Source organism: Neolamprologus brichardi, chromosome 16, assembly GCF_056152115.1.
Source record: "Neolamprologus brichardi isolate AB-2024 chromosome 16, ASM5615211v1, whole genome shotgun sequence".
Taxonomy (NCBI): Eukaryota; Metazoa; Chordata; class Actinopteri; order Cichliformes; family Cichlidae; genus Neolamprologus; species Neolamprologus brichardi.
This window is the reverse complement of record NC_142119.1, coordinates 20,847,427-20,864,908: the sequence shown is the minus strand read 5'-3', so window position 1 is coordinate 20,864,908 and position 17,482 is coordinate 20,847,427. Positions and strand designations below refer to the sequence as shown.

At 41.8% G+C, this 17,482-nt stretch overlaps 1 protein-coding gene across 1 annotated transcript; it reads right to left on the bottom strand.

Moving 5' to 3' along the window:
• Positions 1–3,995: 3,995 nt before the first annotated feature.
• LOC102795073 (uncharacterized) lies at positions 3,996–16,305 on the bottom strand. The gene is made up of 13 exons (XM_087829808.1): positions 16,270–16,305; positions 14,879–15,004; positions 14,704–14,796; positions 14,136–14,198; positions 13,889–14,047; positions 13,651–13,800; positions 13,392–13,550; positions 12,759–12,914; positions 11,842–11,966; positions 11,152–11,358; positions 9,613–10,159; positions 9,439–9,503; positions 3,996–7,433 (listed from the first exon to the last, which is right to left on the bottom strand). The coding sequence occupies exons 1-13, from the start codon at positions 16,298–16,300 to the stop codon at positions 4,131–4,133; spliced, it is 5,184 nt and encodes a 1,727-aa protein (XP_087685934.1). The 5' UTR covers positions 16,301–16,305; the 3' UTR covers positions 3,996–4,130.
• Positions 16,306–17,482: the final 1,177 nt, after the last annotated feature.

The window sequence follows — 17,482 nt, the reverse complement described above, 5'->3', positions numbered from 1 at the left end:
TGGTGTTTAATTTTCTGTCTAAGACAAGCATGAGGTTTGGATAGAAACCCTGTGTAGTGCAGCAGAGCGAGTCCACACATGAAGGTGTCAAAACTCTCCTTGTCTCGACAGGGAACAGGAAAGAGGGGCGGGCAGTGAAACGACTGTGAGAGGATCTCCAGAGCAGTAATTATATGTGGGTTTAGGTGACCGTCTTGGCTTTGGTTGATTCGTTTAACACTTTGTTGTGCTGGTTACCACCAGTAATTTTGTCTTAGGACTGTCTCTGGATTTAGTCCGATGAGTTTAACTGTTGTTTACAGGCAAGCGCTGCTTTCTGATCCAGCTCAAGACAAGAATTGTGCCTAGTGTAAACACAAAGTAGTGTTGCAGGAATTTAGTCAACATCAAGGTAGCAAAGAATAACAGAACTTGAGCCATATGCTGAATGTAAAATTTGAATCAGTGAATTATTACAAATTACTAAGAAAGACTTCTACATAATTTTTATGCATCCTGATAAAATTTGGGCTTTTGATGATTTCTTTGAGCTGCAAGTTTAAATTGATTGGTTAAAAGTATACATACAACCCAGTAATGTGTAGTTAATTATCCCCCAGGGTGCTTTAGGGGTTCGGTTTGTAGGGCTTGATTACGGGTTTTGAGAAAACATTTGGACTTGCTCCACTGACAAAAGGCAGGAGACTGGAGACCAATTAAGGGGGTTCAGCTGACAGCAGGAGGGAACAGAGAGAGAACAGATTATTACTGATCGGGGAGTGGGAAGATCCACCATCCAGGAGGTGAAGACAACATGTGCTGCACATGCCCACTTGATGTGGGGCTGCTGTCCAAGTGTGAGGAGAAGAACTGAGGTCTTTGACTCCGCCCTAAGGCAGACCTGCACTCCCGAGGAAAAACTAAAAAGCAGTTTTAACAGCCCAGAGTATGCTACTATCACCTGCCACCATGCTTGACAGCTGTTCTTAGGTTTGAAAGCCTCACCTTTACTCCTCCAAGCATACCTTTTCTAACATCTGAAACTCCTGTAAGCACTGTAAGCAGACTTGTGGGTAATTTTTGCAGAATGTTTTTCACAAAGAAGAAAAACATGTGCATTAAAAAATTAATTATTGTCACTCAAATGCTGTCCTATCTTAACAATAACATTTGTCTTATTATTCTGAGTGGCCACAAATTACTCATTTTACTCTGCAGCAGGCAGCAGTTTTTAATGAACGTGCTCTGAAAACCCCACTGTAAAAACCCTGTTCAGCATCAGATAACAGACACAGCTGGTTGATGTAGTGGAGCATGTCTGAAGAGCCTTAAAACAGAAATATGTGTGCATATTTAACTTAAGCCCAACTGAATGATGTTTTTGTCTTAAAAACAACACTCACACATCAAAATGCTTTCTCTAATTTGAAGTCAGCGTTGGTACACTATTAACTACACTGTGATCAACACAGGTTTTCTGTGACATGTTTCAGTACTTCATTGTACACTTTTTGGCTGCAAACGTAATATGTGGACTTGTTTTGACAAACATGAAATATTCTGAAATAACTGACTCATAAAAAAAGCTGTTTTCAGTATTTTATATACATTCATCAGAACAGGTGGAAGACTGGAGCCTAGATATACATTAGAAAATTATACAGTATTCAACTCAAGGCTCTATAATAAATACATAAACACTCTGTTTAGGGTTAAGACAATATCTGAAAACAACATACCATCACCAGATACTTTAGGTACATACTTTAGGGCAGGGATAGCTGAGTAGGTAGAGTGGTTGACCCATGATCAGAAGGTCGGGGGTTCGACTCCACTGAACGGCTACCCTGAGGTACCCCTGAGCAAGGTACCCTCCCTACACACTGCTGCTCCCCGGGTGCTGCATTGGTGGCTGCCCACTGCTTCACTGGGTGAATGGGTTAAATGCAGAGGAGTAATTTCCCTACGGGGACTAACACATACACATTACACATTTGCTAATGACTGTCTTCATGGCATTCCTCAGAGATTTTGATCCACATTGACATGATGGCATCTCACAGTTTGTTAGCTATACATCCATCCAAGTGACTCGTGAGTATAGTAGCATAATTAGATACACTGAAACCTGGAAATATATGTGTCCAATGAACATAATCGTGTTATCTTAAACGTTAATTTGTTTCAACAACTGCAGCTTTTGAGCTTCTTTGGAACCTAGTGTGTTGTACCTCCATATCATTATTATTATTATTATTTTATGTCATTCTCAGTGTGTTTTCTTTATAAATATTAATGTCACTCATGTGCAAAATAAGCAAATTCACAAAACAGTTAAGTCATGTCAAGTCTATGTGTTCACATTTTGGCTTCAGTGCCCTCAAGCTAAGGTTTAAGCTAAGGTTGTCAAGAAGCGCTGTGTGGAAGGCAGGAGTTGGACCCAAAATGCAGGCACTCAGGCACGAGGTTTAAACACAAAGAACTCAGCTTTATTTGCTGGCAGGGGAAGTCATACAAAAATATAATGGGGAAAATACAAACTATAATTTACAGAGAGGACCACGAGGAAACACACAGCTTGAGGGACAACGCAACACTGACTCAGAGAAACACAGAGAGTGTTTAAATACACTGGGAAGTAAAGAGGGGAATGAGACACAGAAGGAGGGCACAGCTGGGAGAAATCAGAACTGACGAGACAAGGAAGCAAAGCAGAACACATTCACATAAGCAGTGTTGGGGAGTAACGGAATACATGTACCGCCGTTACGTATTTAAAATACAAAATATGAGTAACTGTATTCCGTTACAGTTACCGTTTAAAAGGGTGGTATTTAGAATACAGTTACTTTGTTGAAATAAATGGATTACATGGCGGTACTTCCCTGTTTCATATTGTGGCGGGTCAGGACTGTTTGGGTTTTGTTTGACAGCTACGTTCTGTTGTTCCAGGCGGCAGGGTTACGGTTGCCATGGTTACAGGGTGACGCTCTCTCTCTGCGTGTTTCCTGGGTGAGAGAGGCCTTTTTGTTGTCGTTGTGCTAAGCTAATAGGCAGAATGCTACAGGTATAGCTCTAAAGAATGTAGCATCATAGGCAGTGTAGTCCGTGCTGCAGGGAGAATGGACTGCCATACACGTTATGTGTCTGTGAGCGAGGGAGGGAGAAAAAGGAAAAGTACGAGCTGTCATCAAGCAAAAACGGGAGCTGGAAGCATGTAAATATAATAATAACCACTGGAGCCAAGAAGAGTGCCTGAAGAGCCCAGTTGTAAGTAAGCTATTAAGACTCGACTGTACACCGTGTTCGTGTTTTCCTCCAAAAACAATAAGTCCCGTTGAAGCAGCCTTTCAACGCCTCTCTCTGTCTCTCGCTAGCAAACTTGACCCAGACAACAAAGTAAAGCTAGTTTTCGGCTACAAGCCGACACAGAACCCACCGTATTAGCCAGAGGTCCCTTTACTACGGTTCAGAGCCGCGGACCTTCAGTAACAGTAATAAATCACAGCAATAGTACATTCATGTAGTTGTAAACAGCATGATAATATATTAAGTAATCCAAAGTATTCGGAATACGTTACTCTCATTGAGTAACGTAACGGAATACGTTACAGAATACATTTTGGGGCATGTATTCTGTATTCTGTAACGGAATACATTGTAAAAGTAACCTTCCCAACACTGCACATAAGACACAGACCTTCAAAGTAAAACAGGAAGTATAACACGGAGACGCGAACTTGACATGGTGGAGACAGCAACTAAGAAACAGAGACTTACACGGAACAGAGGGGGCACAGAGAAACATGAAGGGCAGGGGATCAAAACTAGAAACCATAGAATAAATCACACGAGTACAAAATACAAAAATCACAAAGAACTAAAAACGCTGGGTCAGGAGACCCAGGATCCTGACAAAGGTAGTGCCAAATACACCACTTTAGTGTTGTTCTACACAGAGCACCACATGGGTATCAATACGCACATGAAAAGATTGCCGTATAAATGGCTTGACTGCCTTGGACAGTGTAAGGGTTTTTAAAAAGTGCTTAGACACACTTGTTATGTGTTTTCAGAGCATAAAGAATAACGTCAGACGAAGCTCGTGTTTAGCTGAGATTTCTGTGGGTGTGGCTTCACCGTGGGCGTGGTCACTGCAGGTCTAGGTATTGAGGCAGGACGTCGTTCCAGAACTGCTGAGAGTCCTCAGCTTTCGCCCCCCCTGCAGCTCTCTGCCTGGTCCTCGGTGCTGGTTTGGGTGCTTCTTTCTGTTTGCTGCGTCTGTCTGGTGGCGGTTTCTGTCCCTTCTTTTTTTTTTTCTTTGCTGATTTTGCTTGGTCCTCCTCTTCCTCTTCTTCTTCCTCATTCTCCTCCTCCTCTTCTTCATTTTCATCTCCTTCTTCCTCTTCCTCAATTCCCTCTTCTTCTGCCTCCTCCTCCTCCTGGTTCTCATTTCCCTTTTCCTTATTCTCTTCATCCCTTTCTTCTTCATCACCCTCTTCCTCACTATCCTCCTCTTCATCATCAGTTTCCTCATCAATACCTTTCATGTCTTTCCTTTTTCCTCTTAGCCTTGTCTGTTTTTGCTGTTCTTCCTCTTCTTCCCCTTCCTCCTCACCTTCCCCCTCCCCCTCCTCCTCCCCCTCCTCCCCTTCATCACTCTCTAACAGGTTTTTTTTAGCAGGCTCCATGCTTTTATTTTTTCCTTTTGGTTTCTCCTCTTCCTCACTTTCATTCTCTTCCTCAGCTTCTTCTTCTTCATCCCCTGTATCCTCCTTCTCTTCCGCAGCTTCTGTTTCTTCGTCCCCTGTATCCTCCTCCTTCTCTTCCTCTTCTTCCTCAGCTTCTGTGTCTTCATCCCCTGCATCCTCCTCCTCCTCTTCCTCTTCTGCAGACTGTTCCTCCTCCTCACTCTCTTCTTTGTCCTCATCCTCTCCATCTTCTGTCTCAGCTTCCCCATCACCTACGGACTCACTTTCTTCCCTTTCCTCACCTCCTTCTTCCTCTTCTTCTTCATCACTTTTTTCATCTTGGAGTTCCTCTTCATCAGCCTCGCTATCTTCTTCCTCCTCTACCTTATCACTGTCTTGCTCTCCTTCACTCTTATCTGCCTCTTCATCTTCCACCGAGTCCTTCTCCTCATCCTCATTTTCTGTGGAGGCATCATTTTGTTCCTCAGTTTCGCCCTCTTCATCTTCATCATTTTCTTCTTCTTCGGTTTTGGCAGATTCTGCAGTGTCTCCTTCCTCTCTGTCCTCCTCCCCCTCTGACTCTCGGTTCGTGCTCTCATCGCTCTCTGATTCATCATCGCTTTTCTTCTCTTCATCCTCACTCATCTTGCTCTCTTCCTCTTTATCCTCTTTACTCTCTTCATCACTGGACTCTTCATTTTCACCTTCCTCCTCTTCCTCCTCAGCTCCTTCACTCACATCAGAGTCACTCAATGTGTCACTTGTCTTCTTACTGCTTTCTTCCTCTCCTTCAGTTTCAGCAGCATTAGTTTTATCACTTCCTTCATCTTCATCACTCCTGCCTGTTTTCTCCTCACCCTCTTCTTCCTCAGATACATTATCTTCCTCTCCCTCTTCCGTATTGCTCTCCTCTCCTGTTTCTTTGTCACTATTACTCTCACATTCTTCCCTTTTATCTTCACTGTCACTTCCACTCTCGACATCATCTTCATTCTTTCCCCCATCCTCAGAATCCTCATCCTCTCCAGATGTCTTGTCGGATTTCTCCTCCACTTCTTTTTGTGAATCTTCCATGTGTTCACCCCTGATCTGCTCAGACAGGCCCCCTTTCACTGCCTCCCCCTCTGATGGATTACGACTGCTGTCATCATTTTCTCCTTCTTGGGATTCATTTACAAATTCCGATGGAACACCAGCTTGAGCATCTGTCTTCAGGCCATCCTCCGTTTCATTCGAGGAAGAAAAATGTGACAATGCGGAGCACAAGGACGGCTCCGTAACTGCACTCTGCTTAGTGAATTGCCTGACTTTACTGAGCGTTTTAGAGGGTGTCGAGGTGGCTTTGTCACTGTCAGACTGCACACTTGTCACTGCCTCACGAAGGACCTCAATAGCTGCACCTGCAATCCCAGCAACTGGAAGAAGCGACGCTGAATTACTGAGAATTTCTCCCCAATTTGTTTTTCCCCCATTCTTGCCCTGAGTGTCTTCTTCATCTGTTTCAGAATCCATAACATCAGGCTTAGCTCCTTGCAGGGGTTTTGCAGCTCTAGGAGAATCCACCTCTGGGCTTTGAGGGGAAATTGGGTTACCTCTCACTTCTGTAGGTGTATCCTGCTGAGATGACAGCAGGCTGGAAGCTTCACTCTTTGGTTTAGCCTTTATCTTATTCTCAGAGTCAACATCCCTCTCACCTTTAACTCTGATTTCCTCTTCCTTGCCTCCTCCTCTTCGTTTTGTTTTTGCCCTCTGTTCAGCACCAGATTCCTTTGCCGTCTTTTTGTCCTTTATTTTTGACAATTTCTGCTCATCCACAGTTCCACCTTTCATCTTCAGAGTGGTGTCTTTGGCACAATTTAACTCATTTTCCTCACACTTTTCTTTGCTTTCTCCTTCAATAAGGGGATTTTCTGCACATTTACTTTGATCCTTGACTGGTGTTGGTTTAAGCTCTTGCAATTTTCCCTTAACTTGCAATGGTGTTTTTCTGGAGACAGATTTCTTTGTTTCAGCCTTAAAAGGTATTGTGTTTTCTTCCTGTGCTGCTGGCGATTTAGCATCCACTCCTGGTACAGATTTAACCTTGTGCTGATCTTTTGTTAGAGTCGATTTGACTCGCCGTGTCCCCTGACTCGCCACTTCAACAGGTTTGACGTCATCACTTCCCCTCTGAGTTGCTTCATTTTCCTTTACGGCATTTTCTGTGGATGCTAGACTGGCTGCTTGATTCACTTTACTGACCTTGATAGAAGGAGATTTCGGATCTAAAGATGATGATTTCTTTGCCTCCTTTTTTGGGGTCCTTGTCAAGACTTTCTTCAGAGAGCTGTTATCCTCTTCATTCGGTTTATTACTTTCTCTCAAATCCTCAGTTTTCCTCGTCTTGTGCTTCACTTCAGTCACTCTCTCCTGTGCATCTGTCAGCATCTGTTGTGTTTTTGTGCTATACTCTGACGGTTTCCTCTTATCTTGCTGTGGTGATTTAAAATGCGGGAGCTGCTTTTGAGCTTGCCTGTTTTCTGAAGGTTTGATGTTGCTGGACTCCTTGGTGATGTTCTCTTTGCTGTTTGAAGACACTTTGTGATTTTTCTTTGTGCTCTTCAGAGGAGACACTTCTGTCTTCAAGGTGCTGGGGCCTTTCATAAGCTCTGTTGGCAAAACCTTAGGGGAGTTTCGGTCGGTCTTCTCGTTAGTCTGGATCTGTTGTGCAAATGGTTTTGCTTCCTTTACTGCATGTCTAAAAGCTCTGCCCTTTTTCTTTCCCTGTAACAAATCACATAAGGATTCAGTAAGATATAATACGAAAAAGAAAAGTACATTAAAGAAGGAAAGCTGCACAAGCGGAGCGGCCATCAGTATGACTGCATATGTAATTTGTACAATGTCTTATGTGTTTTTAATGCTTTAAATATCATCTTACCTACCTACTGTACTTGCACCCTACTATTATAGACTACTAGAGGTATATTTCAGTGGTTTTCAAAGTGTAAATAGAATTACAGCCTTATACTTGTGCTTGTGCAGCTTACATCCATGTCAGGGCAGACTCATATAATTAGTTGCACTGAAGACTTTAGTAGGTGTGCACGAATAATTAGTGTCAGCAGTTTGGTGAAATATATTCCCCTTCTCTTCCTGAGTTATGGCACTGACAAAAAGTGAATGAAAAAAAGTGTTTCTTCTGAAAATTATGATGTCACAGTGAACCCGCCTTTTGACCACCAATGACTGTAAAAGTTCTGTTAAATCTCAACGATTTCAATGTCAATTCATGCAAAATTACACATAAATAGATTTCATTTGTAATACCAAGAATCAAGCATAACACCACAAAGTCAAGCTCGGCTACAGTCCCAGTGGATTACCTGATGCCAGCATAAATCAGCTGTATGTGATGTCTTAGCCGAAACTTTTCTACATATTGAAGTAGAAAATCTTTCACAGGGTGTCACTGGGGTGCTATTTAATCACACAGCAGCCAGTCTGCCATTGTGAAGTGTTCAAAAACAAGTTCAGCACCTCATAAACCTTCTCTCCAAAAATCCACTCTTCTGTGGAACCAGCTTCCAGTTTGAATTCGGGAGACAGACACTATCTCTACTTTTAAGATTAGGCTTAAAACGTTCGTCTTTGATAAAGCATATATTTAGGGATGGATCAGGTCACCATGAATCCTCCCTTGGTTATGCTGCAATAGGTTTAGGCTGCTGGGGAATTCCCATGATGCATTGAGTTTCTCTTTTTCAGCCACCTTTCTCACCCACTATGCGTTCATACACTTCTCTGCAATCATTAGTTATTAGTCATCTCTGGCACTCTGCCACTGCGCGTCTTTGTCCTATCTTTCTCCCCTCACCTCCAACCGGTAGCGGCAGATGCCTGTCCCTCCCTGAGCCTGGCTCTGCTGGAGGTTTCTTCCTGTTAAAAGGGAGTTTCTCCTTCCCACTGTCACCAAAAGGCTTGCTCATAGGGGGTCATATGATATGTTTTCTCTGTTTTCTTTGTGTTATTGTAGGGTCTTTACCTTACAATATAAAGCACCTTGAGGCAACTGTTGTTGTGATTTAGCATGATATAAATAAAATTTAAATTTCTCCCACACTTAAAGCCCACACATGTGAGGACACACATACAGTACTGTGCAAACACAAATACACAAATTTACCCCTGCAGTGAGGAGGACTGCTGGGGGGGGGCACCACATGTTGCAGTAACCCTTAGCACACAGCAAAGTAGGAGACTCTTTCTCAACTTGCTTCATCACTGGTTGTGGAAACACTGATGAGATGTGGCAAGATTCCTGAGAACTTTTCCAAAGCACTGCATGTGTGTGTGTGTATCCGTGTGTGTGTGTTTGTGTATCTAGGGGCTGGAGCCCAAACAAATTTGTGTATCAGCAGAAGCTGTCCAAATATCTGAAACTGGCTGATGAAGATTCATTAGAGATATTCAATTTTATATTTTGCTTCATTGTTTTACCAAGTGGAAAATTTCTTTACACACACACACGTGGTTGCAAGAACACACACACATACAGTATACAGCACATATGCTGATGTATGCACATTTCCTGGAAAAAGTCAGAGTGTTCTACGTTGCTGCTTCCTGCCCTGCAGTGCATTTAATCCAAACCAGAGAGAAGAAGCCAGAAGAGGAAAATAACAGTCGTCTCACTCTACATTTGAGACTCTGTGGAGTATACTGTATTTATCTGCTCTATCTAAGAGAAACCATCACATGATGAGCCATCAAAAATGTCTTCTCTCACCATATATGGTGAAAAGTCTTCTTTCTCTTCCACTTCTTCAGTGATTATTTGTCTCTTAACACTTTCTGAAATAACAGACAAAATTAGGTTAAACAGCTTAAACCCACTCAAGCATCAGCTAAAAGCTGGCTATAACATTTATTGCCACTTGTTGAAACCATAGAATTTAAGTACCTGTTTGTGTTGGGGCAGGATGTTCTTCCTCCTTTAGATTTTTAATGAAAACATTACTAGTCGGGGTGTAGGGCTCTTTAGGTGGCACAGGAGATGAGAATTTGTTACTTAGAGGCTTCTTAGTGGCTGCTGCTTGGTTTAGTCTAGGCTTTGCAGTCATTTTAGTAGCTACAGGACTGCTGGGGTTTAATTTTGTTATAGACTTTGGTAAAAGCAAAGGAGAGGGCACCTTTTTGCATTTAGACTTAGAAGAAGCAGACGTGGATGCTTTACTTTGAAGCATGAATGATGATCGTGAATGTGGGCTTGATGCCTTAGAGGATAACAGTGGACTCTGAGGGGATATGGATCGAGATCTGGGGGAGAGAAGTGGGCTTCCTGTCACCTCCGATTTTGGTTTAGGGGATGATGAAGGGGTAGTAGCGTCCTTTGAAAGGGTTTTCAGAGTTAGGGAATTTCTGGATGTTTGCCGAGATGTGATGAGAAAGTCAGAGTTAAGCCGTGGGAGGCTCTGAAACTTATCCCCAAACAACTCCACAGAACGAACCTGAAAAATGGGAAACGAGATCCTCGAGTTTAAGTTTGGAAATGTATCTATGGAGCGTCAGCAACCAGCGGCAGATTTGCAGTGTGGTGCAACACTGCCCCCTATTGATATAATACAGGTCATACAAGTTTTCCAAGGGGTTCTGCAAGCATGGGTTTCAAATGTTTAACGTTTTATTATCGCATAAAATACACTTAAATACCCGTTTCATGACTGCACAGGTCAAATAAAAAATAAAAGAAAAAAATCTATTCCACCCCAACCCCTTTACTGATTTCTTTTTTCAACATGCCTGCATGTTTATCACACTCAGGTCCTCAAATAAAATGTAATATTAGACAAAGATAACCTGACTAATTACAAAATGCACTTTTTAAATTCATTAAGGAAAAAAGATATCTAAACATGCCTGGCCCTGTGGGAAAAAGTAATCGGCACCCTTGTTAAATCATGAATCAACTGTGGTCAACCACATTTTTTTGGAAAGCTTTTTTGGAAGTCTGATCCATCCATTGGAGAGCACCAAGGAGAATACCACTGCTGATCTAAAACAACACAAAGGTTCGTCTCACTTTTGCCAAAAAACGTCTTGAGAACCATCAAGACTGAAATCCAATGGAGATCCAAAATGCTAGAAAAAAACCCCTCCAATGTGGCTGAATAAAAAAAAATTCTGCAGAGTAGAGTGGGCTAAAATCCCTCTGAAGAGATGTAAAAGACATGATACAAATACGTGAATGCAGTTCTTCCTGCCCAAGTGTGGCACAACCAGTTCTTAGGTTTAGGGGGCAATCATTTTTTCATTCAGGGCCAAATAGGTTTGGATAACTTATTTCCATGAATTAAACTATAACATAAAAAACAATTATTGTAGGGTCTACCTTACAATACAAAGCTCCTTGAGGCAACTGTTGATGTGATTTGGCGCTGTATAAATAAAATTGAATTGAATTAAGTGTTTTAAAAATGAGCCGTAAGTTGAAGGGTCTCACTCTGTCTCGGTGGCGTGCCCGGGCTGAGAGGGCTGAGAGTGGTGATGGTGGAGTTGGATTGATGAACTTGTTTTTAAAGATGATTTTGGTAAAACTTGACTCCAGAAAGTGGTCTGTGATTAAGACATCCTTCTCTGGCACCGCTTCTTGGCTCTCTGCTGGCCTGGGTGTAGCCAGGACCAGCATGTGGTGACCACCACAGGACACCTGACGGGGAGAGGACACAAGAAAACATCTTTGTTACAGTTAGCTGATTCACTCTCAGTCTGCTCTTCACTCTTACCTCTTACCTGCTGACATACAGGATATTACTCCCTCAAGGCTACAGCAAGATTGTTTTCGAGATTACGTTTGCCTTATTTTGAGAGAAGTTTACCTGCAGCCTGCAGATGCAAAGAAAGGAGATATGATGTGACACTACACGATCCATTCAGAGCTCATTACTGATTTAAAGGCTGATCTCTGAAAGTATCCAGGTGCTGGCTGTGAGCACAGCTTCAGCTGCTCTTCCTGCTGTGATTGGTGAAGAATATTCTGTTATCGATCACTGATGGTGCTGTGGATACATCCTGCTGTAGTAGGCTTCCTGTTACAAGCTGTGGAGCCTCTCATACATTTTATGGGCTTTTTGGAGGGAGTTGACTGATTATGAAGATTTCTTTTAAAGCCCTTCACATCACCTTCACTTACTGACTGAACAGCGTACTGAAGAAAACGTGTGCAGAGTGTCGGGCTGAACTGGTTGATGAAGTTTTCCTCCCCTAACCCGAGTTTTCCATGACGACCATCACCAAACGTGTACAGCAGCCCGCTGTCTGTGGAGCAGGAGGGAGGATAAATGCATCAAACACAGACTGAAGGTTGTCAATCCTGGCTGAAGCTGTTTTGCTTTTTACACATTTTATACACAATAACATCCTTGGTTTTTATGTAGTTCCCTTTTTAAATGCACATAATGTTTGCGTGAATGAAAAGTTTGAATACTGAATATTGGTTTTAATACATTGTTTGGCTGAAATTAGATTAATCATTTAGTTAACTTACAAAAATGGATTTATCTACCCCCTCGGAAACTGACTCACATGTGGTGCTAATCAACTGAATACCTCTAGAGGCAGACAACATCTGAGAAAGTTTATGAAATTAGTCAATTTTGCAGATTCTAGAGAAAGCTTGTGAGTTGCTGAACTTGCATTTGAACACCTAAGTGGCAGACTGGCTGCTGTGTGATTAAACAGCACCTCAGTGACATGCTTATGCTGGATGGGGAAAAAAGATTCCACTTCGTCTTCATCATCAATTAACTTGTTTTATTTACCTCTCACTAATGGTACTTTTAACCTGATTACAGGATTGTTGCTGTGTGTTTAATTATGTCTGGTACACAACTCATATGTCCTAAAGAAGTTTGTTTCTTGAATGTTTCTTGAACTTATCACAGAAAAACTTTTTTTCCTTCCTTAAATCTTGTAGATATATTATATTCTATTAAAAACAGTTATTATTGGCCTTTATATGCTTTCATATATAAAACATGCATGGACATCTAAAAAGGTGAATGGGCAATACTACTTTTAAAGTCACAATGACCTTCAAAGATGGCTTACCTGTGACCACAGCGGTGTGGTTTTCTCCACACGCGATGTGTCTGACCTTGCTGTTACAAAAGTGCTGCAGCGCTTTTGGCAAATGAACCTCAAACAGAAATGTTCCGTGGCCCAGCTGACCGTACTGACCCCTGCCGAATGTGTACACGTTCTTCTCTGGCACAGCAAAGCAGACAGAGGGAAAGAACCCTTTTGATTCAAAGCGATGTATAGTACATTTACTCAACTACTGTACAAGAGCACTATTCTCAGGGGAATTTATTTTGATGTTCTTCTTCATTGTGCCTGTGCTACATTTGAGCTGAGATCACTTATTCTGTCCCTTAAAGTGCCTAACATAATCAAACAAGTTGAGTTCTGTGGCAGACTTTAAAGAAGGAAACACGATGTGATCACCACATGTGTTTTACAGTTAAAATCAGCCCTACTTTCATCAGCTGACATTAAATGTTGCATACATATTAATGCATACAGTAAAAGTATTTTTTCCCATAATAATGTGAAAATCATTATCAGGCACTCTGATACTTTTGCTTAAGTTAAAGACCTGAATACCTTTTCCATCGCTGTTTAACCAGCTCCTTTCACAGATGTTTTATGCTTTTCTTTAAAAATAACAAATCGTTAGCAAACCTGTGAGGACCACTGTGTGCTCTCCTCCACAGCACACTCGGGTGACATGACCCAGGACTCCTGGCACCTGCTGAGGAATTCTGTGATTGGCCAGCTGCTCCTCCTGAAGACCAAGTCTTCCATTCGCACTCTCACCAAACGTGTAGAGACGACCATAAACTGGGACAAATCCAACACAATAAATGACACAAGTATTGAAGACTGGTTCATTTAACATTGGACCTACCGCAGTGATGCATGTGGCTGGACTGCGTTGTACCTGTCACAAAAGCTGAGTGCTTATACCCACAGGACACCCATATGACTGCTTCTCCAATGTGGACCTCTCTGGGTTCTGCAGCAAATCCCTCGTCCCCGAAAGCAATCTGACCCACAGAGTTGTCCCCCCACATGAACAGCCTCCCATCCTCTACCAACACACATACGTACATACACTTTACATATGCTCAGATCATCTTTTCTAGCAGAGAAACTTATTATATCGTCATTGTTCAGACCTGTTAAGGCAGCTGAGGTGTTGCATCCTGCAGAAAGCATTTTGATTGGTGCCCAGTCGCAGAAGGGGCGGAGCAGGTGAAAGTATGTAGACTTGTCACAATGGCCTAAACCCAGCTGCCCGTCCTGGTTGCCACCTGCACTGTATACACTGCCATGAACTAAAAATACAAGTATATTCATTTTGAGGACAACAGTGTTCATGGAAACATCTCTCACGTGTAATTATATATTTGTTTATTGTCTCACATGTGCAAACAATTGTGTGGTCTCTCCCACAAGCTGCAAGCTTCACCTTCTCAGACTTCAAGGCTGGAAAGGAAATGCAGCAATTATAGTGAGTAAAATGGCTTCAAAATACCACAATTATCTTCTTGTTAATGGACTAACAAATTCTCGTTCTGGTCATTAGTTAACAATTAAAAATAATTCAAATTTATCACACATTTTCTCGACTTTCTGCCTTTTTTGTCTCACATTTTTTGTCTTTTATGTGATTAGAATCACAATACCAGAGGAAACTATGTGGTCACAATTGCTCCAAGACAGTAAGAACAGTAACAATACAACACAACTGGTTACATACAAGTAATATATAAGTTACAAAATATAACAAAATAGCTTGAATAAATACAAATAGCTCTAATTATAAAGATCCCAGTATATAAAACTGTATTGCACTGTACTCTATATTTTGGGGCTTAGATTAACAAAATAAGTCATGTGGGCTTATTTTGGCAAGTGGGTTTTTTTATGCTTTACACAAAAAATAACTCGTTTGATGCAATATGACCCAGCCACGGTGAAAAATACTAACCTTTCACAGAGGTTGGTTTCCTGGCACTAGGCTTAATTCTCAACCCCAGCTGGCCCCATGTGTTGCCACCAAACATCAGCAACCTCCCATTTTCTGTAACGCCATTGCAGGCACAAAAATAATGTTATTAGTGAACAATGTCAGCTTTCATTACTAAAATATACATACAGTGTACCTGTGATAACAGCAGAGTGCTCTCCGCCACATGACGTTTTCTTTGGATGGTCATTCTTCAGCCAGAACTTGCTGGGAACATTATTAGCAAAGCTGGTCCTTCCAAATGTGAAAATGGCTCCTGTTTCTGGTAACAGATGGACAAATACAGAGCTGTGCAAAGGTCTTTAGTGACCTCTCTTTTTTGTAATGTATATTTTGCTATGAAAATGGGAAAGAGGTGCAGTTATCTATTGAAACATGCAAACATACATGGAAATACACCATTATAAGGCAAAAAACAAGTTTGTGTAATTCTTACAAGCTTGAAAGTTGATATTAGACCACCTTTATTCTTAAACACAGTCTGAACTCTCACAACCCCAAACCATGACACAGGGTTCACACAGGGCTTTACAGATGGTTGTGCCTCTTTCCTGACCTCCTCTTTATTTTGGCAATTATTTAAACCAGAAATTTCAAATTTGGATTCATCACTGCATAAGAGCTGCTGCCAGACCAGTTATTTTGCAATTTGACCTCAGCCTTTTTGCCTGGTTTCACTTCTTTAATAATGGTTTCTTGACAGCCACCGTTCCACTGAGAATACTTCTGATGAGACTTCAGTGAACAGTAGATGGATCAGCTGAAGGGCAGATGCATCTCTCAGTTCCTGTGTCAGGTCTTTGCTGGATTTCTTAAGGACATGATTTTCAGATACTGCTTATCTTCTGTAGATGGTTATTAAGCCTGCTACCTTCTTTATCTTACAACTGTAAAGTTTCCTCAAATTTTTAAGAACACACTGATAAGATTTTTTCTTAGGTTTTTGACAAATAGCTCTTTAGGAATCATCTTGTGGTTGCAACAATACTGTTTCATGCCTATCAAATATGTTTTCTTTGACATTTTTTATATGATTAAGGTGCTAAAGAAATGGGAACAAATTGTGTTTTATGACTGTTAAATTAGGTGTCTTTTTAATGCTTGTGTGTTTCATAAGTCAGTGTTAACTGGCTTAACAACAACAACAAACAAACAAATAAAAATTAAAATATCCCCCTGAAAACGGTCAGGCATAGAGACTGGACTGAAAATAAATGAAACAGCAGCCAGTGTCCTAAGGAGAACTATTGCTTAAAGAAATGGTTTTAGGTGAGAGGCGGTTCAAGAATTTTGCACATTGCTGTCTGTGATTCATCTCTAGAAAGCCCTGGGACAGAAAGTTTAAGTACTTCCCGAACTTAACACCCACTAAATCCCAGCCAAGCCTGCTGTCAGAGCTCAAGCCATTTAAGTATCAGCAGGCTGACAGAAATAGAAACATGCTAACCGTGAGCAAAAGGGAGCCTGTGTTAAGTATGATTAGGTGTGCATGAAGCCGAGGGCTTTATAATATGTAGCAAGGCTCACCTGGTATGTCGACATCAGTCTGCCTGGTCATCTTCACTGCTGGCTGTCTCCCTCACACCTCCTCACCCTGCGGCTCCCTGCTGATTAGGTAGCTCAAACCCAGGAGGACAGGTGAGAGAGAGGGGGAAAGAGAGAGAGAGGCAGGAAGAGGCTTAGCCACAGGAAGATGCTGCATTACGGTCATTTTATTTTATTATATATTATTGTTCCCAAAAAAAAAACATTCACTGCTTCCCCAACAATAAACTTTGGGTAACCAAAGACATTAAAGCTGCACTGAACAAGAAAGCTTTTAGAAACGGACGAAGAACAGTTGAAACTGGTGCAGAAGGAGCTTAAAGCCAAGATTGCTGAGGGAAAGGTGTCCAAACTCCAAGAAAACAACACCAGGGAGGTGTGGAAGGGAATGTGGGCCATTACTGGCCAGAGACAAAAGAAAGGTGTGGGACTAGATGGGGACGTTGAATGTGCAAACAAACTAAATCTGCACTTCAATATGTTTGACTGCCCTGCGTCTTCTGTCTCCACTCTCAGCTCTTCCGATCTTCTCCATTTTCCTCCCCCCTGTCTTGCCCCCTCAGCCTGTCTCTCTTTGTCCCTCTCAGCAGATGACATCACAAGGGAACTGGGCAGACTCCATGCCAGTAAAGCTGCTGGCCCTGATGGTGTGTGTCCAAGAGGCCTCAGGTGCTGGGCTGCCCAGCTGTCTGGAGTTCCAATTCAAATTTCAAAATCAAATTTTATTTGTCACACACACAACCATACACAGTATGACATGAGGTGAAATGCTTATTGCTGTGCAATGCCCAACCATTAAACTATAGAATTGACAGTAATATTTACAGAGTTACAGATTACTACAAACATTTGCAGATTTAACTTAGAAATTTACAGTAAGATGTGCAAATAACAGTTTATGTAAGAAATTATTAATAAAAAGAAATTATAAATTATAAGAAGTGTGCAAAAGGAAAAACCAGAGTGCGTGTGGAGATGTGAGGTGTGTGAAAGAGTCCAGTCCTACAGTGATGTGATGTGTGTGGGAGAGTCCAGTCCTACACCTGGTTTAGGGCCCGAATAGCCTGGGGGAAGAAGTTCCTCCTCATTCTCTCTGTTTTAGTCTTAAGGGAGCGGAAGTGCTTCCCAGACCTCAACAATGAGCAGAGTCCATTGTTGGGATGGGAGAGGTCCGTCATAATCTTCCTGGCTTTAG